This window comes from Lycorma delicatula, chromosome 8 (genome assembly GCF_047948215.1).
Source record: "Lycorma delicatula isolate Av1 chromosome 8, ASM4794821v1, whole genome shotgun sequence".
NCBI classification, from domain to species: domain Eukaryota; kingdom Metazoa; phylum Arthropoda; class Insecta; order Hemiptera; family Fulgoridae; genus Lycorma; species Lycorma delicatula.
Window position 1 is genome coordinate 91,625,436 of NC_134462.1, and position 16,268 is coordinate 91,641,703.

At 25.7% G+C, this 16,268-nt stretch overlaps 1 protein-coding gene across 9 annotated transcripts in view; it reads right to left on the reverse strand.

The window, feature by feature from the left end:
• Window positions 1-16,268, reverse strand: part of sls (sallimus) — a 397,202-nt gene that overhangs the window by 269,022 nt on the left and 111,912 nt on the right. For all 9 annotated transcript variants that reach the window (XM_075372741.1, XM_075372740.1, XM_075372745.1 and 6 more), the window contains exons 39-46: window positions 14,379-14,522; window positions 13,510-13,764; window positions 5,318-5,461; window positions 4,565-4,822; window positions 4,193-4,336; window positions 2,743-2,958; window positions 1,728-1,904; window positions 760-1,032 (exon numbers count right to left, since the gene is read on the reverse strand). In XM_075372741.1, coding sequence (XP_075228856.1) covers window positions 760-1,032; window positions 1,728-1,904; window positions 2,743-2,958; window positions 4,193-4,336; window positions 4,565-4,822; window positions 5,318-5,461; window positions 13,510-13,764; window positions 14,379-14,522 — 1,611 coding nt within the window. The remainder of the gene's footprint in view (window positions 1-759; window positions 1,033-1,727; window positions 1,905-2,742; window positions 2,959-4,192; window positions 4,337-4,564; window positions 4,823-5,317; window positions 5,462-13,509; window positions 13,765-14,378; window positions 14,523-16,268) is intronic.

The following is a 16,268-nucleotide window of genomic DNA, read 5'->3' on the forward strand; positions in this document are numbered from 1 at the left end:
TATTACTTTTACAGTATTACATAAAATATACTAAATTGTAAAAATAATTTAAAATAGAGAATACACATCAATTTTTCATGTAACTAAATGATGTCTTCTAATTCTACAGAGAAAAAAATAATGTACAGAATAATTTAACAAAAGAAAGCAATCCCTTAATGGGATCTATATAGTATTAAGGTACTCTAGAGCTGTAGAGTGGGTTTTTAATAATATCCAACAGAAACAGTATCACTTGAATGGAAAACATCTTTTTTCTGTTTTCAAATTAAATCAAATTTATTGGTAAAATAGGTGCATTTTAATATAATACAAGATAAATTAAAACCTTTGTGCCCTATGCTGGATAAGCAGTGTTTGTGGACTGATTCAGAGATATTATGCTAGACTAATAACACTTATATTAATGTGTATACATTAATATATATATAATATACTTCTATAATTCTACAATTCTATAATTGTTATTATGTGTATATATATAAAATAACAATTAAAATATTACTAAAAGATTACAAAAAATAAAAAAATTCTTATAATTACAATTACGAAATCAGATTTTACTCTATTTTCTTTATCAGTTTAAATACTTCCTTTCCAATTATAAATTTACTTTTATAATTCTTTTCATAAGAAGAGAAAATATAAATAAATATTAATTTAAAAAACAGTCACTAAGTTAAATTAAACTAACATAAAAGCTTACTTTTTAATCTTAGTTTTACACTAAGATAACCACTAATAACCACTATTACTTACCATGTTCAAGAACTTTTCCATTGAAATACCATTCAACTTTCAATTTAGGATCAGCTTTAGGTTCAACTTGTGCTTCGAGATGTAATGGTTCAGCTTCACTAAGATGGAATTCTGGTTGCAGAGGGATAGTAAAAACTGGTTTAGGGAATGCAGCATCAGGTACTGAAGGTTGTCTTTGATATTTTGAAGCAAAAGCATCTTCAACTTCTTGTACCTTTTCTAAACCTGCTTGACCCATAGGATGTTGTGTATCCAAATAAATATCTTTTTTGCCTATAAACAGAAAAGAAACAATTTTATATCTAATACTGAATATAAATATATATATAGTGTCAATACATATTATAAACCTATTGTAATTTATATAATGATTCATATATTGTTTCACTTTTCAAAAAGGTATTATCAGTAGATAAATTAATTAAAAAACAAAAATTTAACTTGTGTTTATATACAATACATTTTTGTTACATTCAGGGAAATTAACATGTGTTCTGATTATAGTAGTATTTTATCAATATTAATGGTTTTCTAAGCTTTATTTTCACTGATTTACTTAAGTAAGTTCAATTTCAACACATCTGGTATCAAGGACTGATTTCAAATAAAATTTAACTTAGGAATTTTTGGGAAGGCTTATTGGTTCTAAATCCAGCAGTCTATCATTAGTTGATAACTTGGTATAAATGGATTGATGATACTAAATTAATTACTTAAATAATTAACTACTGCTTGCTGTAGTTCAGAAGTCACTAAAAGAACTTCTACCGTAGTTAATGCAGTAATGAATATGCATTAATATTTTGATCTACATAAAATGTAATAATCATTTCATTTTTTGTTGTTGAGTTTTTCTGCTCTACAGTTACTTTTTTATTGTTAATACAATAATTTAAGCTGAAATGCACCAAATAAAATTCAGAGATGATTGAAATATTGTTTTAATTGAGAAAGAAACATAAACTTACTATGACATCGTAAAGATCCAGATGTAGATGCTTGTCCTTTGCTGTTAGTAGCTTTTACCATATATATACCAGAATCTTCTGCATATACATGATTAATGTCTAACGTCACAAGACCGAAATCATATGTAGATTTAAATCTTGATCCAGTAGGTAATGGTTTTCCATTTACAAACCATTCTAAAAAATAGGAACAGAATCACCATAAGTTATAATGCAGCAAGTATATATAAAAAAAAATTCTTCATACTAAAATAATACATGATTATCAAACACAGCATCAGTGGTTTATTTATTATTTTTTTATCTTGATTAATTAGGTAATATTTTGAAAAATAAAAGTTTATATAATAATGTTTATTGTGATTTTATGTAATGTTGGAAGAATGTACACTCAACAGTGAGCACAACTGTGACTTGTTAGAAAAAAAATTGCTAAAAAACTTGCTAAAAAACTGTGACTTGCTAAAAAAAAACCAGGAAACATCCTGGTTCTCTCTCAAAAGACATAATTCTTCTGCACGGTAATGCCCACCCTCATATTGCTCAAAAGTGGGAAGGATCAAATTTCAGTCAAGAGATGTGGCACATTCACCTTACAGTAATGATCTTACACAATTAGATTTTTTGTTCGCTTCTCTCAAAGGATTTTATGTTGTACCAAGTTTGGCAACAATGAGCAGGTCAAAAATGTGGTACAAGAATGACTCAGACATTGAGGTGAACAATTCTTTATTGCTGGAATAAGAAAGCTCACAGAAAAATGGGACAAAAGTCTAAATGTATCTGGGCATTATGTTGAAAAGTAGCATTAGTTTCATTGTCATTGAATAAAAAACAATTTTTCTACATATATATAAGTATGTTTTAATTAAAAAGTTCAGAATAATCAATGTGATTTAACTAGTATTTTTAAAATTAAATAAATAAAAAATAAATCACAAAATAAGTTTTTTATTATTAAAAGATAATTAAAAATAATAATAAATTTTTAACTCAATATAAACAATAAACTTACCAATTTTCATTGTTGGATCCTTTGAAGGTTCAACTTGACATTCAAAGTGGACGTTTTCTCCTTCATTGCATTCATTGTTATTAAGATGTGAAATAAAGACGGGTCCTTCAAATACAGGTTCAATTGCTTCTGGACGTCCTTCTTTAGGACGTTCTAAATCTTCAATAAGAGGAAGTGCATCTGGTCTAAGTGCTTGTGACTGCAACCAGTTACGATCTAAAACAAACATAATTATTATAATAACATAGTTAAGATATTAGCTGTTTATACAATTATTAAAAAAAGTGATTCAGCTGGCTAAGTACTTAAGAAACTTGCCTCAATAAGTAAAATCAAATTTAGATATATGTTTTTCTCCTACGGAAATGAAAGAACTTAGTGAAATAACATAAATATCTGAAACTGGAGTAAGGTCATTTTCATCACTTATAATCATAATCATTTACATAAAGTAATTATATAATATATACAAAACATTAGATAATGAACATTTGTAGCCTAAGTTTTTTTTTGAACATATGTTTAAATAGGTATAAGCTAATACAAATATGAAGTACACTTATTTATGCCAAAAAAATTTGCAGATGGTAATTTAAAAAATGCAAAGTTGCTTTTAATTTTTACAAAAAGGCAGACACTATGTTTTAAATAAAGGAAAACTGAGAGTTAATCATCAGGACTAAATCTAATGCTTTTTTTATTCCAAGGAGATCTATGTGTATTTTTTATACAATATATTAATAAATTGTGATAATGAAACAACTTGAAAATAACAAATCTCAACTTGAAATATGTAATGATTGCAATTAATAACAATATTAATCAGTTCATGAGCAGATCTGTATATCTAAACTGACTTTCAATAGTTACAATATACATGGTATTTTTTTAGTGAGGATAATATTTTTGCATATGTTTTTCTAAGTTTAATAAGAGGCATAATTCAAAAGATTTTGATTTTATTTGGAATGCTGTTAATCAAACTTTTTCTGATTCTGAAGCCATAAAAGAAAAAAAGAAATATCCCTTTGAAACTTAACTTTTTTTTAATGATTTTTAATCTTAATGACTCATACGATAAAAATATTATTAAATGAAAAAAAATATTTAACTTCATAAAAATACTTCACAACCCTCCAATGAATTTATAAAAAAGAGTAATGAGATAAACAAACACAATAATATAATATAAATAATGAGATAAATAAATATTAAACAGAAATTCATAAAAACACACATGAATAAATTTATTAAATGAATAATGTAATTAAGACAATCAAAGTCTAAATTTCTCTAATAAACTACAATAGATATCTAGGTCTGAGAGCTAAAAATATTATCTTGAAATGTATTTCAAATGAAAATTACACAAAAAATTTTACAGAAATTGTTAAAAAGTACTTTTACAATAACATTTTTGGAAAAAATTAAACTTTTATTAAAAAATTACCTTCAACTTTTATTGTACATGTGGATACAGCTTCACCTAGTAAATTAGTTGCTTTACAAGTGTATATAGCTGAATCATCTGGTCTTAAACCATTAATTGTCAAAGAAACTAAACCAAAGTCAAATGTGCTTCTTATACGTGAACCTGTTACACAAACAAAGAAAAGATCCATCATAAATTATTATGAAAGTAAAAAAATATACAATCAAAATTCAAGTGGAAATATTCAGAGATAATTTATATAACATTCAAAAAAATATTAATCATATCATACAATGGGATTTTATAATAAGTATACAAAAATGTTATTTTTGTTATGTTATCAACTAATCTAATTTACAATTAATAAAGAAAAAAAATAAGGTAACTTACCAGTAGTAAGACTAATTCCGTTTTTGAACCACTCAACCCTTAGATTTGGATCGGTACGTGGTTCAACTTGTGCTTCCAAGTGAACATGTTGTCCTTCAACTAATTTATCCTTATTTTCAAGATGACGAGTGAATACAGGAGCTTGTTGTGGTGCTGTGTCAACAAATGCAGGTGGAACTTTGTTCATCTCTGCTTCTTTAAGTTGAATTTTCTGCCAAGCATCTGGCTGCAATGAATCACCAGCAATAGCTGATTTTGCTGTAAATAAAAATCATAAAAATTATGACAATTCCTGTATAAATAATAAAAGATTATTAATATTTAAAACATCATTAATACTTAAAAACTTAAATACTGAAAGGTATAATGATAATGAGTTATATAGAGTAAACAGTAATGAAAATAAATTGCAAAATATTAATAACTCATAAAAATTTCTAGTCAACTCAATTTTAATTTTAATTATTATAAAATAATTTATGTTGTTTTGAAACATGTTATGATACAAAATAACACAAAAACTTCATAAAGATTTCTTTTTTAGAGGATTAACATAGAAAGCAAAAAATTCTTATGAATAAATTTTATGAAAAAAGTTGCATATGCCCCAAAATTTTCATTGTACAAACACATTCATAAATAATTAAGAGAATACCATTAAAAAAATCTGGATTTTTAGATTAAATAATAAAAATATACTTCTTACTTTACGCAATACATATATAAATTTTACTTTCACTAAAGAATACATACATTTTACTTTCAGTGAAGTAGATGATACAGCTTCTCCAGCCCTATTTATTGCTTTGCACATGTATACACCAGAATCTTCTGGTACAGTTGCTTGAATATCCAATGTGACAAAACCAAAATCATGTGTAGTACGGAAACGAGAACCTATAAACAAATTTTCAGAAATGATAAAATAAATACAAAAAATTTTAATTCAGAAAAATCAATTATTACTCAAAAACTTATTAATATGAGCGTATGAGATATAAACACAGCTTAATTAAATTAATTTAAAAAAAAAAAAATTTTTAAACATAATAAATTCCTTCATTTAAAAATGAATCTGGATAATAAAATTCTATTTTTTAATATGTTAAATTATTAAATAAACAATCATTTATCTAGAGTGAAATTTTATAACAATTATAATCTTAGCAAATAAACTTTGTATAGAAAAAATTAAAAAAAGCATATCCATAAAGATTTACTTTTCCTTTTTATGATTCAAAACCCTTCAGTTGATACCTTTGTTATCTTTTTATAAGTTTCACAGATATTGTGACCAAACTGTTCAACCAAGACAGTTGAAATTTGTCATCAAGTATTACTGTTTGACAAATACACAGGAAATTTATTGAGATCATAAAATCTTTTTGATTTCATTTGCAAGTTTTTTTGCAAAGCTCATTTGCAAGTGTAGTGTTAAACAAAAGATTATCACACTATTTTTATTTATTTGTCATTTCCAAGTTGCCAGAGACAAAAATATATCATGAAAATAAAAACCTTTATATTTTCTACATTATAAGCTCAAATCATCTTGTCTTTCTGTTTTATCAGTATGAATGATAAACACATACATTTTTCTATAAAAAAACATTTATTAGAAATATAACATTTTTATGAAACTATTTTTTAATCACTAAAAATTCACCATTCAGTGATATTTAATAATTTGAAATATCAAAAATTTAATATTTTTTTTATTTCAAAAATGTAATATTTGAATATTAAAAAGTATATTTAGGGATAAATATACACAAAAATTGATAATATTGATATTGAAAATAAAAGCTGTATTTTCATAAGTTTTATTTATGAGAATAAATTTTACAAAAATTATAATAAAATTTGTATTTATGAAAATATACAAAATATATATACATATATTTATTTCAATATTATCTGAAACTTAACCACTAAAACACAATAAATAGATAAGTAAACGTACAAAATTAATACTGATAATCAATTTTTGCAGGATCCCACATTATCAGTTGGTATTCAGTTATTTAAATACATTAAAATCAATTATTTAAAAAAAAATTTAAACTTATAATTTTCTAAACTAATTTCTGTTTTGTAATTCTGAACTTTGTTATGGACAAATATGCAACTCCGCAGTCTATTACGGAAATCTTTCCAGTACTGACTGGAATTATTCCAGCATTGGAATAACAAAGTTTCGATTATAAAACTATGATGTTTAGGCAATTTTAAGTTTAACATTCTTTTTAAATAATTGATTTTAATGTAATTATGGAATTGAATATCAACTGATGATGTGGTTTCCCACTAAAATCGATTATACTGCCCAACAAAGAATTTTTTTTAAAGTTTCTTTCACTTCATGAGTCAAATATTACTAATTCCTGGTTGAGAACAACGAATATGACAAAGAAAAATTTTTATTAGCTCTAGTTTCTGTGATATATAATAGGTGAAAGTATTTTATTTTAACAGATTAAGAGAAAATGATACATTTTAATTACATATATCAACAACATAGAAAGTCCATTTGAAATTTTTTTTATGACAGTTACATTCTATGAGTTCTTCATTGATGGAAGAACACCTGACAGTTGTTGAGTCTGAAGAGAATCATGTGGTGGCTTCATAAGATCATTCATTGTCTTTTGGCTTTCCTCTTGTAAGTGAGTTCCGTAGAATCCCTACACAAGACCAGCAATAATTTGCAAGTATTGCTTCATTCCAGTGGCCCTGATATTTTTCTTCCATTACAGAAATATCCTGATGGAATCTTTCTCCATGTTCATCACTGATAGTTCCACAACTAGGAGGGAAAAGTCCCTCCTAGTTCATTTTATCAAGCCATTAATATCGCAGCAAACAACAAAATTGTTTTCCTTGTCAAAAAAACAAAAAAACAGATCCCTATGATGATGTCTGTACTGTAAGACCCTGACATCACATTGCAGAAGATTCCATTGTTGTAGTCTTAACTCTAGAAGTTCTGCCTTCTCCTTCGACAAATCAAAGTCTCGAATAAGATCCCTCAATTCCGCTTGACTTAGTCTGTACAGTTTATCATCTTTTTTGTCAAAATCAGTCATGGGATGTGGAAGGATTGCTGAGTTCTTCTTTCACACTGTCTTCATATCTACTTCAAGCTCATAATTTTGTGGTGGAGTAGGAACCGATAAACTATCTGAATGTGGAATAGGTTGAGTAGCAGATGGAAGATTGGGTATTGAACTGTTCCTCTTTTCTTCATTGACAATCCTGCCTTTATAAGTGGAGTCAAGCAGAAATAGCAGTTATCTGTACAGTTTGTAGGTTCCCACAAAAACTATAGGCACAGCAAAAGCCATTGATCATTTTTTATTTTTCAGCCATTCTCGTAGCACAACTGAACAAGAGTTTGAACAAATATGTAGAGCCCATGACTTATCCTGGTCCCCTACTTTTATACCAAAATAATGCTGATAGGCAGTCTTCACAACAGGTGTCAGATTGTGTTTCTGTGATGAAAATCTTATTTCAGCACATATGTAACAAAAATTATTCACTGAAATTTACACATTTTTGTGGCATTTTGATTTAACAAGTTTTTCACTGCAAAAGCACTAGAAAACCAGAAATTCTGCACTAATTACAATGAATGAAACTCACAGAGTCACAGCAACAGTAATAATGTTTACAACCTGCAAACAGCTGGAGAACATTGTGTTTTGTCATTTAACAGGTGTGACAACTCCAAAAACAAAATTACTCCCAAACTAAAAATGTAGATCGGGTAAAAAATGACACTCATTGTATCTCCAAACCCAGACCTAATTGGTTATTTTTGAATTCAGCAAATAGAAATGTATAAAAATAAGCTATTCTTGAGCCTGAAACAGTTTCATTGTTGAGCAGTGTTATTGATATTAATCTGTAAGTTTATCTGTTTACTGTGTTTTGATGGTTACGTTGCAGTCAATATTGAATTTAATTAGCAAAGCAGTCAATATTTTGAAGAATTATACATTTATTTATATATATATATTTTTTTTAAGAGATAGTTATAGGAAGAAATATTTACAAGAAACCAGAAAATTTAAGTGAAAAATGAATCTTTATTTTACATAAAATGAATGATACTGATTAATCATAACTACTACAAGGTTAGAAAAATTAATGATGACAGAAAGGAAACTGTACATGTGTCATTAAAATCAATATCTGAGAATTTCTTAAATAAATTAAAAAACAACTAAGAGAATGAATAACAAAAGAAAAGTAATAAAGATCATATTTATTGTTATCTTTTGTTTCAGGGAAAATCCTGTGAATGTTTTACATAATTGTGTAGATTATGTAATAGTGACGAAAATTTTAATTTATAAATATTGTCTACTGTAAATGAATACTGTAATCTTTTAAAATCCGCTTGGTTAGTAGTTTACAGCATAACTGGATTAATTGTTACATCAACTATCTGAGATTGGTCAAGGCCATTCCTGAACTTATTTAGGCTTATAGCAAAATGAAAGTTATTATTATTATTTGATAAAATACTTGGGTCAACAACAATTTCAATCCAGAATACTCCATTTTATGATAGTTGTAAAACAACTGCATTTTGAAGTAAAAAATAAAACATTGCACAGGTTTACTAATGAAAAAAGGGGCTAAATTTCATCAGGCCATCATGATTAATCAGATCTAAAACAAGATTATTAATTTAAGGCAATAATACTAGCATAGGTGGGTTGTAAACATCAATTAACCTGTTCTGATGTGTGAATAAAATATTAGATTAAAACTGATATTTAATCTATTTGGTTAATTTAAAATAACAGAAATTAAGAATATACTCTAGATATTACATAAGTAAATTAGTTTCCATTTTAATAAAAAAAATGTTGAGAAAATTAGTAATGAAATTGAGAAGAAAATTAAGGGTGTTTTAATTAATTTAAGAAAATAATATTTTTAGTTTTATTATTTATATAAAAACAAAATATTTTCTAATAAATCACTATAATTTGATGCCAGGGCAAAGGAAAAAATATTTTTTTTAATGCTATGTTTACTAAAACTGGATTACAATCTTACATTACTGAAATAAAGCATTAGTTGTTTACATTGAAAATTCTCAGTAGATTGACATATTTCATACAATTTAGTAAATGAATCGATTTAAAGAACTGAAATAAAACATTAATTATTTACATTGAAAATTCTCAGTAGATTGACATATTTCATACAATTTAGTAAATGAACCGATTTTTATAATGGTAGCAAACATTACAACCAGGAGAGTTCATTCATCAAAACAATATTGATTTATAGATAAGGTCTTTTAGTTCAGTTATTTAGTTTGCTTTTATAACCCAAAATGTGTGATACAATATAAAACTTTTATAACTACAAACAATATAAAATACACAGGAAAATTTTGTGATTTTTTTTAAGAATCAAATAGTTTCCTTTTGTTTGTTAATTAAAAAAAAAAAAAAAAAAAAAAAAACATTATGATTACTAACAAATGCAATTTATATTTGAAATGACTTTGTGGTCCTAGTGCCTGCCCACTATCAATGTAAGTGCATCCACAAACCCAATATGATGAGATTAATCACTGAATGTAATGCTATATGTTAAATTACATTTTTTTATTAATTGTTAATTTGCTGAATTACAGAAAGTCATGAATCTGGAGTACAAAAACTGTTTTATAGATTATAACCAGAAACATTATTTTACACTTTTTATAAAGTAATACTTTCTTTTAATTTTAAAGTTAAACAACTTTTTATCTAATTGTATATGTTTATTAGTGGATGTACAGTATATTATAATGAGAACTTACAGAGAAAACTGTATGTTTGAATTCATTTATAATTAACTATAAATAACTATTTCATGTCACATAACATACTATATCATATATTACATTTATTACCTAAAACTTAACTTAAATATAAATTAAAAGATAAATGTGATAAAAAAATCCCTCCAACCAAATAATAATGATTAATTATAAACCACCACCAGGAAATGTTCTATCATGCTAAAATAAATAAGTAATTATGGTCTTGTACCTGGAGGTTGGGTATTAATGAGGTAACCAAAATCATCTGCAAATGAATTAATTAATGTTAAACCTATACCATTAAAAAAATTTTTGTAATAAGTTGATATGATAGATAACATTTTGACCAGTGAAAGAAGAAAAGTTTGATTAGGTAACAGAAAGTCTGTGGGATTATATCAAATCTTAGTGCAGGAGCTGAAATCCATCAGCCCAATATATATAAGTATGTATTAAGTATTAAAATAATTATGAAAATACTATAGTATTTGTAGTTTAATGATTCAATATTTATTCAGTAATCAAATGTTTTTGGCTTTGGATACCTATGTTAAAAGATTTCTGCACGTATATGATTTGGTTTTTCAGCATACCCTGCTCTCCACCGACAGTGCTACATGGTACTTCATATTAGACTCTCTTTGTAATTAGTTGACAATAACCTTTACAATATGACAAATATAAATTACAGTACTCGTGAAATTATTTATGGCTGTACCAATCCTTGAAATAAACATTTCTTTAACTCTAACCAATGCTTTTACTCTCACTGATCAAAATATTGTCACCAGGTTCCAAAAAATCATGACAAAGATTGCTGTATAATTTATAAATAGTTCTAATAATCTTTTCTTAAAATTGAAAAAAAATGGGTTTGAATTGTCTGTTTACCATAAGGAAAATTCATAGAAAATATAACACATACAAGCCTATTTTTGTGTAAAAAGGGCAAAATTCTGAAAACATTGTGTTTACCATCAAAATTGTAAAGGGTAAACTTCATTCAATATGAAAAATGATGGTAAAGTGCAACGCTAAACCATGCATTCCAAAGACAAAACAATAAAACACTTACGAATAACAGAATAAAAATAGATGGTTTCAGTAATTAGTATGTTCCCTTCCATAACTGTTAAAATTGTTGGTGTTTATATTTAACTATGTATCCACATTTAAAGGATAAAAAATTATATTAGTTATAAGATATTACTTTATAAAATTATAGATAAAAATAATAATAAACTATCCATTAAGGTAAACTTATTATAGTAAACGTAACTCCAATCTGAATAATATACTAACCCAAAAACAAATAACGTAATTTAGGTAAGCATGTATTATAAAAATCACCAAGCATAAAAAATGAAATAAAACAACAAAAAAATAAGTCATAGTCAAAATTATGATCTGAATTATAAGTATTGTATTTTAATTAATTGTAAATAACCAAAACACAAAGCACCAAAATGTTATTTTCAAATTTTAATCATAATAATTCAGGGTAAATCTAAAAAATAACAATTCTGGGAAAAAGTAAATCCAACTTCATTAACACATAATCAAGATTAACCATTAATTTTAACCATATGGTCTGATAATATTTTCATACTTGAACATAAACTACCAGAAAGCAAGGTATTTCTGAAAAAAATTATCTTAAATTATCTTAAGTAGGTTTATCTTAAGAAAATTTATCAAACGAAACTTGTGAAAAAATCAGTAAAGTTGTATACAAAAAAGTACACAAATTTTTATGATTTTCAACTTTACATGAAAATTTTGCTATAGTGAATATTTGGTCAGAAAGTTAAAAAAATTATTTTTTTATCAAGAGAAGGGGCAAATCAATCTGAATTTCCCTATATATAATAATTACAAAATATTATAAGATATTGTTGCAATAACTGATGAAATTTTAATTAAAATTATACAAGGCATTTTTGAGAAAAACTGGATTTTTCTTTTTTTAAGAAAATGAAGGCTGTAACTACAAAATCCCTTAAGGCTAGTGAAGAAAGAATCAACAATCATAAACAACGTGAAGTACAGTAAATAAGGTGTATGAAATAGTAGAAAGGTGTTGTTTTCTCTGGTTTAACTATTAACTACTTCAGTATTTTTCAGTGTTACTTTTGTAAAATACTCAAAAATTAAATATAAAAACTTTTATTAAATATCATTAGTATAAATAACTGTTCAAGCTAACTTTACCTTTACCTTTAAAGTTCAACAACTCTTGAAAAAAAATCATTTTATTAAAAGCTTAGCTCAATCACACACAGTGACTAAAAAACGGATATCGTTCATTAAACTTCAATGGACATATTTAATATAATTTCAGAAGTCTTTTGGTCTCATGAATAAAAATATATTACTAATTTTTAGTTTTTAGTAATTTAAAAAATGAGTAAAATAATTACAGCATAGTTTAGAAAAACTATGTTCCTGTCACTGTTCATCTGTTTTCTGAGATTATAAATTAATTCCTTAAAATACAATCTACATGTTAGTAAAATGAAAAAAAGATTTCATGAATTTTTAACAAAGTGAATTTGAAAATTTAAAATACAATAAATAGCCTTAATCGGACATAGATATGTTAAGCCACAATAAATAATTAAATCAAGGATATTTTTTTTTTGCTCATTAGCTTGAGGATTTTATAGGAGTTAAGTTAGCTTAAACAATGCATATAATATGATTTAATAAAAGCTGAGAGCTCCTGCATTTATTGCCATTTAGTAAATTAGGATATGTTATGGTAAAAATAAATGATTAGAATGCTAAAAATATCTGTGCTAGTAAAATGTAACGAAAATAATTAAAACCAAACATTTCCAAATAAATGAGTGCATTTTAGAAATTCTTTAATACATTTAAAGATACTTAATTTCACTACAAAATGATTGAAAATAATCAAACAATTATTTAAAATACTGTTACATTAAAGATTGCACAAAAATCACTAAAATAAACTTACTTTTCCTTGACCCACACAAATTTAATTATTTGGAAATATTAAAAAATTTAGTAGAGATCATTTCACCAAATTAAAATGTTTAATAAAGGCAAAAATATGATAAAATTGTAGCCGGAATAAAAAAGTACTTACCCATTTTAAGTTCTACACCATTAACGAACCATTCAAATTTAAGAGTTGGATCTCCAACTGGTACAACTCTACATTCAAAGTGAGCATGTTGTCCTTCCCATAATTCGGATGGACCAGTAAGCAGTTGTGTAAATACTGGTTTATCAAACTGTTTATCTGGGATTTCAGGACGAGGTGCTGGTCCACGTCCTTCTAATTCCTGAATCTTCTTCATACCTTCTGGATGTTGTGTATCCAGTTGAATATCTGCCTTAGCTGTAAAAAAATTACAAAATTTATTGACACTGAAATTCATGTAATGTTTGTTTAAAAATAAAATTAATAATAATTTGGTTCAATAAATTTAGTTGTATTAAATAATAATTTTGTTGCCTATATATATATGACTGTGATATTTAAACATCAACTTATTAATAATTTTTTTTTAATATTCCGACTTCTCTCTCAGCTATTCAGCTATAACTCAGCTATTCTATGTTCATTTTAGTATAAACTAAAGCTTACAGACAAAAGCATGAAAATAATTCATGAGCCTAATTAGGTAAAAAAAAATTATGTAACTAGAAATATTAATATAATTATCCTAAATAACATAAATATCCTAAATGCAAGTTTCTCACACATTTTCCTTAATACTGACTGATTCATATATTTTATTTGATTTTTGTCATATTCTTCTTCTTTTACTACGGTTCCTCATTCTTTATAAATCCATTATTTGTCTCCAGTTCTTAAAACTTAAGCTTTTAACTAAAATTTTAATAAAATCTCTCACTTAATAAATTTTTTGAAATTCCAATTTCCTTTTATATCTTGGTTACTTTATAATTATTCAAAGCACTACTTTATATTAAAAAAAAATTACTTACTTTTTACACGCATTGAAGCTGTTGTAACTGCTTCACCCAGAGCATTAGACGCTCTGCACATGTATACACCTTCATCTTCTGCTCTGATATGAGTCATATCCATAGATACAAAACCAAAGTCATGGGTCTTAGCAATACGTGAACCTAAGAAAAAAGAAAAGTTTAGTTATATTACGTTAACATTTTATGACTGTAATATAATCTAAGCAAAATCAGCATATAAAAAGAGCAGAAAGCAAAACTTTTCTTTCATAGATTAATTTACAAAATTTTTTTATAGTAATTTTTTTCTTCTACATTAATTCCTTGATTAGTGTGGTTTTGGTTAGCATGCAAAAAAGAATTTGAGACCATCCCTTAATATATGCAGTACTAAAGTTGATTAGTGTGCTTCAACAAGTGAAAATCTTTTTTTTGCAAATCCTCAGACTTGTTGGCAACTGAATCTCTGGGATTGTAGTTTACATGATTAAGATCACTGCAAAAAATTTATTTTTTAATTTTGTTAATATTACAACTTTTGTCATCTAACTGTTACATTTTAAATTCATTCACAATTTTATTTATTAATAGATTAGCATGAATGGCGACTATCTAATATGTAACAGCCATTATATTATTTGATTATTAAATAATAGGGAATTTAGCTTATGTTTTTCATACCAACTGGTTTTAAGGGAATTCCTGATAGTGTTCTCTTTTTTTGAGCGTAATTCATTTTTAATATTGTACTTTATTTTTCTAAATGTATTGCTTTATTTGGGTTTTTTAAATTAAATGTTGGGAATTTATGTATACACTTCATAAGCCAACAGGTTTTAAAAATTAATGAAAACACTAGATTTCATACAATTTTGTAACTGTAATTTCTTATTATTTTAAAACATGTTAAATTATATTTTCTATGTAAGTATTAAATGCGTCATTTTAAATAATATTTTATGAAAATAGATATGTATTGTTGGTAACATTTTAAATAAAGAAAAAAATTAAGACAATAGTAATAATAATTTTAATAATAAAAAGACATGATCAATGGATAAATTTTTATGATGTCATTAACAATACATAAATAAATAAACTCAATGTTTGAAAATTTTTGGAACTGTACTCAAAAGAACTAAACAAAAATAATCTTGAAATTAAACATCAACATATTTATGAGAAAGAAGATGAAAAGGAAGAGAAGAAACGGAAACCACACCTAAAGAAATTTCAGTCAAAAAACTTGAGCAACTGTTCAGAACAAATGAAGAAGTAAAAGATCCCATTCTAGAGATTGGTCCAAATGAAGAGAGAAGCATGAATCTGTTGGTTGAGAGCTAGATGAGCAAATTGATTGTTATAGCAAAATCATGGTGGAGAGGAAAAAAGCTACCACTGTTCAATTGAAGCTAGATAAGTTTTTTTATTACAAAATAAACTTTTTATTTTTTTTTTGGAAAAGATAACTTTTTTGTAATTTTAAGTTTTTAAAAAAAAATATATATATGTTATTTTGTAAAAAAAAGATCTAGAATTCTGTAAAAAATAATTTTTTTTGTGAAAAATCAATTTTAATTCTTACTATAAATTTTTAAATACCTACATATGCATATTCCTCACTGATTTAAGTACATGCAATTTAATTTAGATATATTTAGAGAGAGAGAGAAAAAAATACATGTTTATAGTTTTGATATTTTCCAGGATTCATTATATGCATTCTATTAGTTTTTTAGTTTGATTAGAGGGATTTTGATATATGCAGTGTATTGTGAGGATTTATTTACTGCACTAATCAAGGGATTCCTGTACTTAACTGCAGTTTTTCGATATTCTACTCATACTGTATTCGGTTAGCTTATAGAATGAAGAACATTCATGATTCTGCTGATTCATGCAGATTCA